Source organism: Bos taurus, chromosome 11, assembly GCF_002263795.3.
Source record: "Bos taurus isolate L1 Dominette 01449 registration number 42190680 breed Hereford chromosome 11, ARS-UCD2.0, whole genome shotgun sequence".
Lineage (NCBI taxonomy): Eukaryota > Metazoa > Chordata > Mammalia > Artiodactyla > Bovidae > Bos > Bos taurus.
The window spans coordinates 14808498-14823415 of NC_037338.1; the positions used below are offsets into that span (position 1 = coordinate 14808498).

Genomic DNA, 14918 nt, shown 5'->3' on the forward strand with positions numbered 1-14918 from the left:
TGTTGCCCCAGCTTAGAATGCCTGTCTCTACCTTTTGAGATTTCATTTAATCCCCAGCCCCAGATCAGATGCCATCTTCTTTTGAAGTCTTCCTCAACTGGAATTAATAGCTACCTTCTCTGCCCTTGCAGTGCATTTTTCCATATACTTCATTTGTGTTCTGCCTTCTATTGCTATATACCCGCCTTCCTCCTACATGGATTTCTTTCTTTTTTTAATATTTTAATGTTATATTTTATTTAGAGTCATAAATTATTTTATTAACTCTTTACATCAACAATTACTACTAAAGTAGTTTTTAAGGAATATCAATAAAATGTTTCTTTCCAATGGAATTTTCAGTAGTATAATTGTAAGCAGTCTTTTTCTTATGATTTTGTCCCTTTTAGGCTGGATCAGTTCACGTGAGAATTCGACGAGATGCCAATGAACAAATGGTTCTTGCTCATGTGACCAACAGGCTGTACACGCTTGTATCTACTCTGACTGTTCAGATATTCAAGGATGATTGGATCAGGCCTGCCTTACTGTCTGGGCCTGTTGCAGCCAATGTCCTAAACTTTACAGATCATCACGTAATCCCAATGCCTCCTCTTAAGGGTACTGATGATTCAAACCCTGTCACATCAACTCCAACTAAACCTAGTAGTCCACCTCCAGAATTTTCATTTAACACCCCTGGAAAAAATGTGAGCCCAGTTATTCTTCTAAATACGCAAACAAGACCTTACGGTTTGGGTCTTAATCATGGACACGCACCTTATAGCAGCGTGCTTAATCAAGGACTTGGAGTTCCAGGCATTGGAGCAACCCAAGGATTCAGGACTGGTTTTACAAATATCCCGAGTAGATATGGAACTAACAATAGAATTGGACAACCAAGACCATGATGTACTATAATTTAATTTATTTTTATGAGGAATATTGACTCCTTGAGTTTCAGTTTATTTAGTAATCCACTTTGCATCGACTGTTCAATCATTTACTCTAAATGTTAGAGAGTAGTAGGCTTGTTCACATTTCATGAAACCAATGAAACTATATTTTTGTAAAACATTTGGGGCAGTGAGAACCTTTTAAATGTTATAGACTTTAAATAGGCTTCCTTTAGAAAGTGTGTTCTCTAAATTTGAATTTTGCTATCTTTGGTTTTGTAGTTGACTGCAGCGTGATATAACATTACCTTTATAAGAGAACCACTTGATGGAGTAGATTTGTCACATTATTAAAAATATAATGCTTTCTTCAGTGAAATTTATAAACTTGCTTCTTGAGTACACATTTTAGGAAAGGAAAAAAAATGTCTATTCTAAAAGTAAAAGTCTCTTTTATAGGTTTTCCAAACTTAATTGCTACATTTTTCTTTGAGGTCCTCCTGTGGTATGCAAAGTAAAAGCAAACATTTTTATCAGAAATTTTGAAACATATTTTACTATCTGGCACAGTTAAAAATTTTTAATTATCAGTTTTTTAATAGTTTTTCTCATTAAAAAATTTCAATACATTTGTAAGTGACCCATCAGTCTCACAATATCTTATTTTGGTTAAATAAACATCTTATCCTTAAGTGATATGCAGTGAAGGAATCCCAATTTTCAGTCTTACATTTAATTAAATACTGAGATAATGATAGATTTTTATCCTTCCTGTCACCTTTTTATTGGTTGACTTTGATTTTTCATTTTATTAACAAAATATCACATATATTACCAAAATATGTGGAATTACATGCAATGTAGTACTTTTTGATCCTTTTTTCAAAGTTGCATGAACAATTTGAACTTAAATTATGTAATTTTGCCAAAATCTAGTGCACCTTAGGTTTATAAGTACTGGTTAGATCTGCAGTAGGCAGTTTCTAATTTATTTTGTTCTGCTTCATTGAAAATAGTGAATTGTTAACATTTATAATGAAGTGTGAGAATCATGTAGATTATTTTATTTTTAAATTATTTTCCAAATGCAAATGTTAAGGACTTTCCAACATGGCCAGTATTACTTATAAAAAGTATAACAAGCAACAGTCACAAATTACCTATGATTTTTTTTTTTCTCGTTTTATCATGCATTTTATACTTAGGTTTTAAAATTGGATTTTGAGAGTGGATTCAGCTTTTCTAGAATTCAGTACTCCTGGAGATTTGTGACATTTCCAGCCATCAGCAACTATCTAGAGAAGTGTTTTTTTTTTTTTTTTTTAATTTGCAACTTTCTTCAATCAACTCATCCTCTTTTAAATATAAGCAACCCTCCCAAATTCCTGTTTCTTTACAGTGGAGTAATAAACATCTAAGAAGCCATCTCTGTCAAGTAGAATTGTAGTCACGCTGTGACAATAAGTGACCAGGTCCCAAGTAACTTTTGCTTGATGAGGAGTTGATCGTTGTCTTTGACATTTGCAGCCCTGTTCAGCCATTTGACCTGCTGAAGAAATAGAGCCCATGCCACCTTGACCGCTGGGGAAAACGAAACATAAATGTGATAAGGCAACCTGTTCCTTGACATTTATCTTTCGTCCTCCAACTATTTCTATACCTATTATTGGTCTACTATTACAGGGTGATTTTTCTTCCATTGATCTCATCTAAATGTGAATTTGGGTCATGCGTGAAATCTGAAGAACTGCCTTGTACTGAATGATGATTAAGAGGTATGTGCTGCCACTCTATGCATGTCTTCTCCGTTTCCAGGGGATTTTTAAAGTGCCCGGGTACTAAACACAGTTCTGTGCAAGGTTAAATGCCTGTTTCCTCAACACTCATTCAGAGGTTACATCTGTTCTGTTGTCCTTCCAAAGGTGCTTTGATAACCGACTGCACTACTTGAGAAGTTGCATGTGGGTCTTGAAGGGTTGGCTCTACTTGCCGAAATTTGATAATGCCAATTGCTGCAGGTGGCATTGCTCCAGGCATTATTATATAAAGAAGTCTTATTTGCCAACCTTTGGATAGGTTCTGGATATGAAAATAAGAAACTTGGCCAGCGTAAGCCTTGATTTAGTAGCCTAACTGGTAAATCTTGCCATGGAGTTACATGAAGCTAGACCAGGAAGCACGTTTGAGTTAAAAACTTGACCCATGGTTTGTGATTAAGAGCAAGTTCCATGGAGTGTGATTAATCTTGTTTGAGAAATTACTGTTTTATAATGGAGGAAAACACTGGGCTGGAAGACAAGAGATTTGGATTCCAGTCCTGATGCTGCCACTGTTTGAGTAGTTTTATAACCATGGGTAAGTCATTTAACTCCTCTGAGCTTTCTCATCTGTAAAGTTAGGGTGGGGAATGAAGTAGTTGATCTATAAACTGTCAGCTCTAAAACTGTATTACTAAATCTGCAGAAAATATATCCACTTGTGAAATAGAATATTGTACCAAGAATTTCTTTTTAGTGACTACCTCAACATACAGGCCAAGTGTTACCTATGCCAACACCCAAGCCATTAATTTGAGGTGCCATGAGAACAGAGAGTAAACTAAAGGCTGACATTTGGTTTTTGTGTATTTCAGAGTTGCCTCAACTTAAATCTGTTTAGCTTAAACAGATTTTTCTTAGACTTCTTTCTTTGTGAGGAAGGATTATTTTGGGAGGTGTTGGGGAAAAGATTAGGACAGGGTACTCTTACCTTTCACAGGGTACGAAAGAATGGGATCCATTTTTTCTTCTTTAATCTCTGAAGTCACAGATGGAATTGCATACATGTATCAGCAACTGGTTTAGCTACTCATTCAAGCATCTGATTGAGCTACTCATAAACTGCCAATTTTTTGCTTAACTAAAGATTGCTGATTTTGCGGGGGGAGCCTGATCTGCTTTTTATACAAGAAAATACTTTTACATTCCAAATTGTTTGAATTAAACTATTTGAATAAAGAACATTCGTGAACTTTCTCTCTGCTTTTAAATAATTTTGGCCTGTTTGTTTCAATAGCTATTTATTGGTAACTTTATCTCATATTCAGCAAATGCTCGTCAGGAGTATAGTACATGCCATGCACTGTACTAAGTAAATGTGCATATAGTATATAAATTTTGGTGACCTGCTATTCTTGAGACTGAAGAGAATACAAGGATAAACAGGAATCCCCTTCAAGTAGCTGATAGAAGTGACCTATTTATCAGTTCAGTTCAGTCGCTCAGTCGAGTCTGACTCTTTGTGACCCCATGGACTGCAGCACGCCAGGTCTCCCTCTCCATCACCAACTCCCAGAGTTTACTCAAACTCATGTCCATTGAGTCGGTGATGCCATCCAACCATCTTATCCTCTGTCTTCTCCCGCCTTCAGTCTTTTCCAGCATTAGGGTCTTTTCATATGAGTCAGTTCTTCACATCAAGTGGCCAAAGTATTGGAGTTTCAGCTTCAGTATCAGTCCTTCCAATGAATATTCAGTACTGATTTCTTTTAGGATGGACTGGTTGGATCTCCTTGCAGTCCAAGGGACTCTTCAAGAGTCTTCTCCAACACCACAGTTCAAAGGCATCAATTCTTCAGTGCTCAGCTTTCTTTGTAGTCCAACTCTCACATCCATACATGACTACTGGAAAAACCATGGCTTTGACTAGACGGACCTTTGTTGGCAAAATAGTATCTATGCTTTTTAACATGCTGTCTAGGTTTGTCATAACTTTCCAAGGTGCAAGCGTCTTTTAATTTCATGGCTGCAGTCACCTTCGGTAGTGATTTTGGACCCGCAAAAAGAAAGTCTCTCACTGTTTCAACTGTTTCCCCATCTATTTGCCATGAAATGATGGGACCTGATGCCATGGTCTTAATTTTCTGAATGTTGAGGTTTAAGCCAATTTTTTCACTCTCTTTCACTTTCATCAAGAGGCTCTTTACTTCTGTGCTTTCTGCCATAAGTGTGGTATCTTCTGTGTATCTGAGGTTATTGATATTTCTCCTGCCAATCTTGCTTCCAGCTTGTGCTTCATCCAGTCCAACATTTCTCGATGTACTCTGCATATAAGTTAAATAAGCAGGGTGACAATATACAGCCTTGACGTACTGGAACCAGTACATTTCCTGATTTAGAACCAGTCTGTTGTTCCATGTCCATTTGTTCTAACTGTTGATTCTTGACCTGCATACAGATTTCTCAGGAGGCAGGTAAGGTGGTCTGGTATTCCCATCTCTTTCAGAATTTTCCACAGTTTGTTGTGATCCACACAGTCAAAGGCTTTGGCATAGTCAATATGCAGAATTAGATGTTTTTCTGGAACTCCTGTGATTTTTTGATGATCCAGTGGATGTAAGCAATTTGATCTCTGGTTCCTCTGCCTTTTCTAAATCCAGCTTGAACATCTGGAAGTTCACGGTTCACATACTGTTGAAGCCTGGCTTGGAGAATTTTGAGCATTACTTTGCTAGTGTGTGAAATGAGTGCAGTTGTGCGGTAGTTTGAGCATTCTTTGGCATTGCCTTTCTTTGGGATTGGAATGAAAACTGACCTTTTCCAGTCCTGTGGCCACTGCTGAGTTCTCCAAATTTGCTGGCATATTGAGTGCAGCACTTTCACAGCATCATCTTTTAGGATTTGAAATAGCTCAACTGGAATTCCATTACCTCCACTAGCTTTGTTCATCATGATGCTTCCTAAGACCCACTTGACTTTGCGTTCGAGGATGTCTGGCTCTAGGTGATCACACCATCATGATTATCTGTGTTATGAAGATCTTTTTGTATAGTTCTGTGTATTCTTGCCATGTCTTCTTAATATCTTCTGCTTCTATTAGATCCGTACCATTTCTGTCCTTTATTGTGCCCATCTTTGCGTGAAATGTTCCCTTGGTATCTCTAATTTTCTTGAAGAGATCTCTAGTCTTTCCCATTCTATTCTTTTCCTCTATTTCTTTGCATTGATCACTGAGGAAGGCTTTCTAATCTCTCCCTGCTGTTCTTTGGAACTCTCCATTCAAATAAGTATATCTTTCCTTTTCTCCTTTGCTTTTAGCTTCTCTTCTTTTCTCAACTATTTGTAAGGCCTCCTCAGATAACCATTTTGCCTTTTTACATTTCTCTTTCTTGGACTTGATCCCTGCCTCCTGTACAATGTCACCAACCCCTCCATCCATAGTTTTTCAGGCACTCAGTCTATCAGATACAATCCCTTGAATCTAGTTGTCACTCCCACTGTATAATCGTAAGGGATTTGATTTAGGTCATACCTGAATGATCTAGTGGTTTTCCCTACTTTCTTCAATATAAGTCTGAATTTGACAATAAGGAGTTAATGATTTGAGCCACGGTCAGCTTCTGGTCTTGTTTTTGCTGACTGTATAGAGCTTCTCCATCTTTGGCTGCAAAGAATGTAATCAATCTGATTTTGGTATTGACCATCTGTTGATGTCCATGTGTAGAATCTTCTCTTGTGTTGTTGGAGGAGGGTGTTTGCTATGACCAATGCATTCTCTTCACAAAACTCTATTAGCCTTTGGCCTGCTTCATTCTGTACTCCAAGGCCAAATTTGCCTGTTACTCCAGATGTTTGTTTCTTGACTTCCTACTTTTGCATTCCAGTCCCCTGTAATGGAAAGGACATCTTTTGGGGTGTTACTTCTAGAATGTCTTGTAGATCTTCATAGAACCATTCAGCTTCAGCTTCTTCAGCATTACTGGTCAGAGCATAGACTTGCATTACTGTGATGTTGAATGGTTTGCCTTGGGAACAAACAGATCATTCTGTCATTTTTGAGATTGCATCCAAGTAGTGCATTTCAGACTCTTGACTGTGATCACTACTCCATTTCTTCTAAGGGATTCTTGCCCACAATAGTAGATAAAATGGTCATCTGAGTTAAATTCACCTGTTTATACATGTCATCAAGTTAAACGCCCTCCCACTTCCTCTTCTTTGGCCTCAGTTTCCTAGCATCCTCCTGTTTTCTGTCTCCTTTTTATTTGAGTGATGAAATTAAGAAAGTTGATTTCCATGGAAGAGGCCGGCTAAGAAGGTGATGATGCTCCACATCATCCTGATATCCATAAAAGAAGAAAACGTTTAGAAGGGGTGAGTTAGACACACACTCTTGAGAAGGATAATTTTTAGATATATAGTGGATTGCTGTTTACTTTCAGACCCTTGAAGTATATGAGCAAAGTTTGTTCCATATTTTTATTAGCCAGGCCTTTATTGCAATCATGCAATTTAAAGAAACAATCCAAACATCTCAGTAACTTACAACAGTAAGCATACATTTCTTATAAGTCTGCAGGGCACCTGGGGCAGTTTTTTTGAGCAAAGATTTTTAAATCACCAGGCTGAAAGTAATGGAGTCCCCAGAGCATTCAGAGGCTTAGGGTACCCTTTATTTAAGCAATTACTAGTTTAAAAGCACCTTTAAGAACACTGACATCATCGTCATCAAGTTGCCACCCAACAAGCTGAACCTCTTGCAGAAAAGTTAGTTTGGATAACACGTGGCTAAGTTTCCTGACTAATGATGCATCAGGTAAGAGTCCTTTCGTACTGAAGTCAAAAAACACTAGTTCCTTAAGATTCTCAAATCCACTCATGAAGGCAAGCCATCCATCGCTGCTTACACAATTTCCTGCCAAATCCAACTGCTGGAAGTTTTCCAGAGGATTCTTTTCAAAAAATACACCTGAATAAAAACAGAAATAAATCCATTAACTGGAAAAAAGGTGTTTTTTTTTTGTTTGTTTGTTTTTTTTAAGAGAAATGGCTATGTTTGGACTAGTGCTTTGCTTAAGAAAGAAATTCTCTGTGTAATTAGAAAAGTGATTATAGACCTGGTTCATTATATTTACAAATTATATTTTTCCTAAAGTGTAAGGGAATCTGATAAATAGCAATTATAGGAAACCAATATAAATGACTTATATACTTTTTCTCTTTTCCTGACTTTTCCAAGTAATGGAAGATTGTGTAAAAATTGAAACGTGGGAGAGACAATTGAAATATTCAGTACCTGTTTTCAAAACTGGAGTCAGACTTTGGCAACATTACGTCATTTCCTCTTCTGGAGAAGCATACGCTACCTAACGATTGTTTCTTTGGGTATGAAATGTTCCAAACTGTAAACTTCAGTAAGTAAACTCCTTCAGTATCTCAAGATAAAGAGTTTTGGGGTTGTTATTTTTCACCCTCTTCTAACTCTTCAGGAATTTCCTTATAGAATAGGGCACTCTAAAATACCTCCTCCAAGGACTGCCCTTATGGCACCATCCTTATGGCAGAAAGCGAAAAAGAACTAAAGAGCCTCTTGATGAAAGAGGAGAGTGAAATAGTTGGCTTAAAACTCAACATTCAGAAAACAGATCATGGCATCTGGTCCCATCAGTTCATGGCAAATATAGGGGGAAACAATGGAAACAATGAGAGACTTTCTTTTTTTGTGCTCCAAAATAACTGCAGATGGTGACTGGAGCCATAAAATTAAAAGACACTTGCTCCTTAGAAGAAAAGTTATGACAAACCTAGACAGCATATTAAAAAGCAGAGACATTACTTTGCCAACAAAGGTCCATCTAGTCAAAGCCATGGTTTTTCCAGTAGTCATGCATGGATGTGAGTTGGGACTATAAAGAAAGCTGAGCACTGAAGAATTGATGCTTTTGAACTGTGGTGTTGGAGAAGAGTCTTGAGAGTCCCTTGGACTGCAAGGAGATCCAACCAGTCCATCCTAAAGGAAATCAGTTCTGAATATTCATTGGAAGGACTGATGCTGAAGATGAAACTCCAGTATTTTGGCCACCTGATGCGAAGAACTGACTCATTTGATAAGACCCTGATGCTGGGAAAGATGGAAGGCGGGAGGAGAAGGAGATGACAGGATGAGATGGTTGGATGGCGTCACTGACTCAATGGACATGAGTAAATTCCAGGAGTTGGTAATGGAGAGGGAGACCTGACATGCTGCGCTCCATGGGGTTGCAAAGAGTCAGAACTGAGTGACTGAACTGAACAAGGCTGCCCTGGTGGCTCAGTGGATCAGAATCCACCTGCCAATGCAGGAGACAGGGTTTCAATCCCTGGTCCAGGCAGATCCCACATGCCTCAGAGCAGCTAAGCCCATACGCCACCACTGTTAAGCCTGTGCTCAAGGGCCTGCCAGCTACAAATACTGAGTCCACACACCCTATAGTCTATGCTCTGCAATAAGAGAAGCCACTGCAAGAAGAAGCATGCTTAACTGCAACTAGAGAGTAATCCCCACTCTCTGCAATTGGAGAAAAGCCTGTGTAGCAACAAAGACCCAGCACAATCATAAATAAATAAATGTTTAAAATTATTTTTTAAAAAAAGTACTCCTACAATGGAAAGGTAAATATCCTAGCCATTACCATGAAGTCAAAGGTAACACCCTAAGTAACGGAGGAGTAAAGAACATGTAGGTATCTGAGTCTGAAAGACTGCACAGAGCAAAGCCACTCCACCTGCCTGGACTGCACACTCCTGAGTGTTACAGGAGAGGGGAATATAGCTCTGCTCTGTAAGCCAAGGTGTGGCTGGGTCTCCTTAGACCAGCATAGCCTGTGCCCAGCCTCATCCATACATAGGGCCTCACTTTCTCCTTTCTTCCTCCTTCCCATAATGAGCCCTTCTTTCTTCCTCATAGGTTTCTCCCTTCTCTTCTTACACCTCATTCTCAAGTCCTTTCTGTCTCTGCCTCGTTCCCAGGTTCTTCCCAGCAAAGTATGTGCTCAGTCAAAATACTGGTTGCCAGTTAGCATGTCTGCATATAAAGCTCCTTCCTCCACAAAAAGCAACTTCATTTCTCCTTCTTAATTACCAGAACAGATTGCATCACCTGAAAGGAACTCTAACGAAGAATTTCAAGCCCACCCCACCCTCAAAGGGTAAGCTATTTATACAGGCTACCTGCCAGGCTTAAAGAATGGTATCAATTAGAGAGATTTTTGGATAATTACCAGAATGTGCACAAGCACAGGAACCAAGAACAAGCAATGTAATTCACAAGGGCACACATTTTGTTCATTGAATCTGGCGTTTTTGTCATCATGAGGAGCAGACTACTTCTGAGAGAAGAGGAATCAGTGACATTTAGCTCTGTAGGCTGTATGTGGGTTGTGGAGAATGCAAGTGCCTTGATCCTAATTCCAGGCAGAAATCTCAGATTCTCTGGGTAGAAGGATTCTGATCCATGAAGGGTTCCTACAACCTAAACAAAGCTCTAGTGTGGAAGAGACCACCCTATAGTTCCCCTGAGCCAGAGCTCTTACCATTTATTCATTCAACAAACAGTTTTGAGTGCCTACCATGTATCCTGGATTGTGCTGAGTGCTGGGGATAACGTAAAAGGACATATGGTCTCTGTCTTCTTGGGCTTACATGTAGTGTGAAAACATGCATAATGAAGTAACTGGATGGAAGATAGGTGCTGTGGTAGGTCCAGGTGCCTTGGGAACACACAAAGGCAATAGACCTTCCAGCCCCACTTTGTTTGCAGAGCAGTGGCAGCTGCACTTACATGCTCCAGGAGAAAGACAAGGATCCTTCTCAGGGAAAATTGAACTGCCTCCAAGGAAGGCCCTACACAGGAAGAGCTGTTTTTCTTTCCTGACCACCCACGGTGAGCCTAAGCCCCTCCCTCAGGTGCAGGGAGCTTCCTACCAATTTGTGCCTCACTCTAAAATGTGAAGAGAACAGGAATACCAGACAGTTGAGAACAGCCTCCAACAAGGAACTAAAGACAGACAAAAAGTCGAACAAAAAGCTCCCAAGAAATGAGGCAACATAGGGATCAGGAAAAATGAACTTCATAAATTTAGTTTTTTTCAGAGACCCCCAAAATTTCCTGTGTCTAACAATAAAAATAAGATGCTATTAAAAAAAATTACAAGTAGATAGCAAAACAGAGCACTTGCAAAATTCTGAGGATCCATTTGGCAGAATGATTTGGCCCAGAACTTACCACTGAGCTAGAACATAAGTATGGTCTGTGGTGGTTCTTTTTTTTTTTTGAGGAAAAAATTGGGTAATGGAGTTCAGATGTGATGCCTGTTTGAGAACATGCTAAATTGTGAGTTTAGCCTCAAACATTTAAATCAAACTATGTCACCTAAAAAAGTAAGTGAGGACAGGTGCAGTAGATCCTTGAGCTCACAATGATTCCTATTCAATAGTCCCAGATTGCTGATCAGGAAGAAACAAAATTTGGGGAGTGAAAATTTAAATATGGCAATTACAGCTTTAAGATGAAGTGTAATCTAAGGAAGAAGAGTGGAGAACCTAGGACTAGGTTCTAAGGAAAATTGGGAGCGTTTAACATCTGTATGGAGGAACTGCCATGGCAAAGGAGACTGAGAAGCTACCAAGGTAGCACGGAAGTCAAGAGAACATTTTGAAAAGGAGAGAGTACTCAGCATCAACTTTTACATAGGTAAGTTAAACACTTTGGGAAAATATCCATTGAGTCGTTGCAAGTGTGTAGAGTCAGCTGGAATAAGTAGGAAGCAGAGGATGGTCAGATAGTGGAGATGTGTTGAGGGTACATAAATTTTTGCCTTGAAGGGAAGGAGGGAGAGGATGATAGTCATAGGAGGAAGATAGGAGTCAGGAAGAGTTCTATATAAAATGAGAGAGACCTGAGCACCTTTAAAAACTGATAGGAAAGAGTAAAGAAGGGCATAATTGGTGAAATGATCTTGAACAGGGATGAGGGCAGGGGTGGGATCTCAGTCAAGGCTAGAGCAGAGAGACTGCCCTTAAAGGGGGAGAGACCTACTATAATGTAATAAGAAAAGGAAAGGCGGGGCATGGGAGGGGGGAATCACATTCATTGTGAAATAGAGAAAGACATGGATTAAGGAGAATAAAGTTTAAAATTGTTTATATAGAGAGAGCTGCATACAGAGGCACAGTAAGATTGTCAGGAAATGTTGACAGGTTGTGTTTATTGTTTATTCAGAAGTGGATAGATCACTAATTTCACCTATTAACTCATGAATCTATCACTTAACCTGAGAATAAGAACATGGATGAAAACTTGGATCTATTATGTGGTATCCTCCTGTTGCACACATCTGTCCCCGCTGACCCACGGAAACTACTGTTCTGATTTAGAGTTTGTCATTCTTTTGTATTTTAAAAAATACAGTTTTGACAAGTACTGTGTAAATACAGTTGCTTAGGATATACTTTTAGGGTCTTTTTGATATATAATATACATACCATAAAATTCAACATTTTAAAGTATAACTATACCACTATAGTTATAGTGGTATAGTCAGACACGACTGAGCGACTGAACTGAACTGAACTTATAGTGGGTTTGGGGCTTCCCCGTGGGCTCAGCAATAAAGAGTCTACCTGAAATGCAGGAGATGCGGGCGGGAGACTCGCATTCAGTTCCTGGGTTGGGAAGATCCCCTGGAAAAAGGAAATGGCAACCCATTCCAGTATTATTGCCTGAAAAATCCCAATCCATGGGATTGGGATCTCAAGAGACATGACTGGGCAACAGCGTAGTGGGTTTTAGTATATCCACAAAGTTGTACACCACTATCTAGTTCCAGGACATCTTCATCACCCCCAAAACTGAACTCCACAGCATTAGCAGTCATTCTCACCCCACCCCACAACATTGGCAACCATTAATCCACTTTTCGTCACTATGGATTTGCCCATTGTGGACATTTCATATGAATGTAATCATACTATATATGGTCTTTTGTGACTGGCTTCTTTCACTTTGTATGATATCTTCAAGGTTCATCCATGTTATAGTGTGTTCTAACACTTCATTCCTTTTTACGGCTGAATAATACTCTATTTTGTAGATATATCACATTTTGTTTATCCATTTAGCAGTGATGGACACTTGGGTTGTTTCCACTTCGGGATTATAAAATATGCGATAACATTGCTATGCATGCTTTTGTATGGACATATATTTTCATTTCTCTTGGATTCCTCAGGGTAGAATTGATAATCCTATGTTTAACCATTGGAGAGGTGGCAGAATGTTTTCCTAAGTAGGAAACAGTCCAACCACCAGCACATGAGGGCTCCACTTTTTCTATGTCCTTGTCAACACTTTTTATTACCTGTCCTTTTTTTTATTGTAACCATCCTAGTGGTTGGTAAGAGTCATTTCACTGTGGCTTTGGTTTTCATTTCCCTGATGGCTAATGATACTGAGCATTTTTTCTGATGTTTATTAGCCATTTATATATCTTCTTTGGAGAAATGCCTATTTAGATTCTTTGTCTTCTCTAAACTCCTTCAAGTTGTCTTTTTATCAATGAGTTGTAGGAGTTCTTTATATATTCTAAATAGTAGTCCTTTATCAGATATGTGATATGAATAAAGCCACTACAAACATTCATGTGCCTAGGTCTACACTTTGATAAATGAAATTATTTATGTTGCTCTGCTTTTTCTTGATTAATTTTGCTTAATTTTTCATCTCTATTCCTTTGTTACTCATTAAAGAACCATTTTAAGCTTTACTAATCTTTCTTTTGAACTTCCCTGGTGGTTCAGACGGTAAAGCGTCTGCCTACAATGTGGGAGACCCAGGTTCAATCCCTGGTTTGGGAAGATCTCCTGGAGAAGGGAATGGCAACCCACTCTGGTATTCTTGCCGCCACCACATCACCCCCCCAAAAAAATCGGTATCAAAGCCTACGTCCCAACCAGTAACACTGAAGAAGTTGAATGGTTCTATGAAGACCTACAAGACCTTTTAGAACTAACACCCCAAAAAGATGTCCTTTTCATTATAGGGGACTGGAATGCAAAAGTAGGAAGTCAAGAAAAACCTGGAGTAACAGGCAAATTTGGCCTTGGAGTACGGAACGAAGCAGGAAAAGGCTAATAGAGTTTTACCAAGAGAACGCACTGGTCATAGCAAACACCCTCTTCCAACAACACAAGAAAAGACTCTACACATGGACATCAACAGATAGTCAACACCAAAATCAGATTGATTATATTCTTTGCAGCCAAAGATGGAGAAGCTCTATACAGTCAGCAAAAACAAGACCAGGAGCTGACTGTCACTCAGATCATGAACTCCTTATTGCCAAATTCAGACTTATATTGAAGAAAGTAGGGAAAACCACTAGACCATTCAGGTATGACCTAAATCAAATCCCTTATGATTATACAGTGGAAGTGAGAAATAGATTTAAGGGACTAGATCTGATAGATAGAGTGCCTGATGAACTATGGACTGAGGTTCATGACATTGTACAGGAGACAGGGATCAAGACCATCCCCATGGAAAAGAAATGCAAAAAAGCAAAATGGCTGTCTGGGGAGGCCTTACAAATAGCTGTGAAAAGAAGAGAAACAAAGGAAACATATAAGCATCTGAATGGAGAGTTCTAAAGAATAGCAAGGAGAGATAAGAAAGCCTTCCTCAGCGATCAATGCAAAGAAATAGAGGAAAACAACAGAATGGGAAAGACTAGAGATCTCTTCAAGAAAATTAGAGATACCAAGGGAACATTTCATGCAAAGATGGGATCAATAAAGGACAGAAATGATATGGACCTAACAGAAGCAGAAGATATTAAGAAGAGGTGGCAAGAATATACAGGAGAACTATACAAAAAAGATCTTCATGATCCAGATAATCACGATGGTGTGATCACTCACCTAGAGCCAGACAACCTGGAATGTGAGGTCAACTGGGCCTTAGGAAGCATCACTAGGAGCAAAGCTAGTGGAGGTGATAGAATTCCAGTTGAGCTATTTCAAACCCTAAAAGATGATGCTGTGAAAGTGCTGCACTCAATATGCCAGCAAATTTGGAAAACTCAGCAGTGGCCACAGGACTGGAAAAGGTCAGTTTTCATTCCAATCCCAAAGAAAGGCAATGCCAAAGAATGCTCAAACTACCACACAATTGCATTCATCTCACATGCTAGTAAAGTAATGCTCAAAATTCTCCAAGCCAGGCTTCAGCAGTACGTGAACCGTGAACTTC

The 14918-nt window shown here is 39.1% G+C and overlaps 2 protein-coding genes across 5 annotated transcripts in view; one reads left to right on the plus strand and one right to left on the minus strand.

Annotated features, from left to right (window-relative positions):
• SLC30A6 (solute carrier family 30 member 6) overlaps positions 1-3889 on the plus strand; it is a 48816-nt gene extending 44927 nt beyond the window's left edge. Inside the window, exon 14 of one of the 2 annotated variants that reach the window (NM_001075766.1) lies at positions 390-1258. In NM_001075766.1, coding sequence (NP_001069234.1) covers positions 390-890 — 501 coding nt within the window. In that variant the 3' untranslated portion in view covers positions 891-1258. Of the gene's footprint in view, positions 1-389 lie in introns of both variants that reach the window. The other variant, XM_059891252.1, reaches the window with a different exon arrangement.
• The window catches only part of NLRC4 (NLR family CARD domain containing 4), a 54357-nt gene continuing 41600 nt past the window's right edge, over positions 2162-14918 (minus strand). For 2 of the 3 annotated variants that reach the window (XM_010809868.4, XM_005212521.5), the window contains one exon: positions 2162-7601. In XM_010809868.4, the coding sequence (XP_010808170.2) occupies positions 7309-7601 (293 nt within the window). In that variant the 3' untranslated portion in view covers positions 2162-7308. 3 annotated transcript variants of the gene reach the window in all.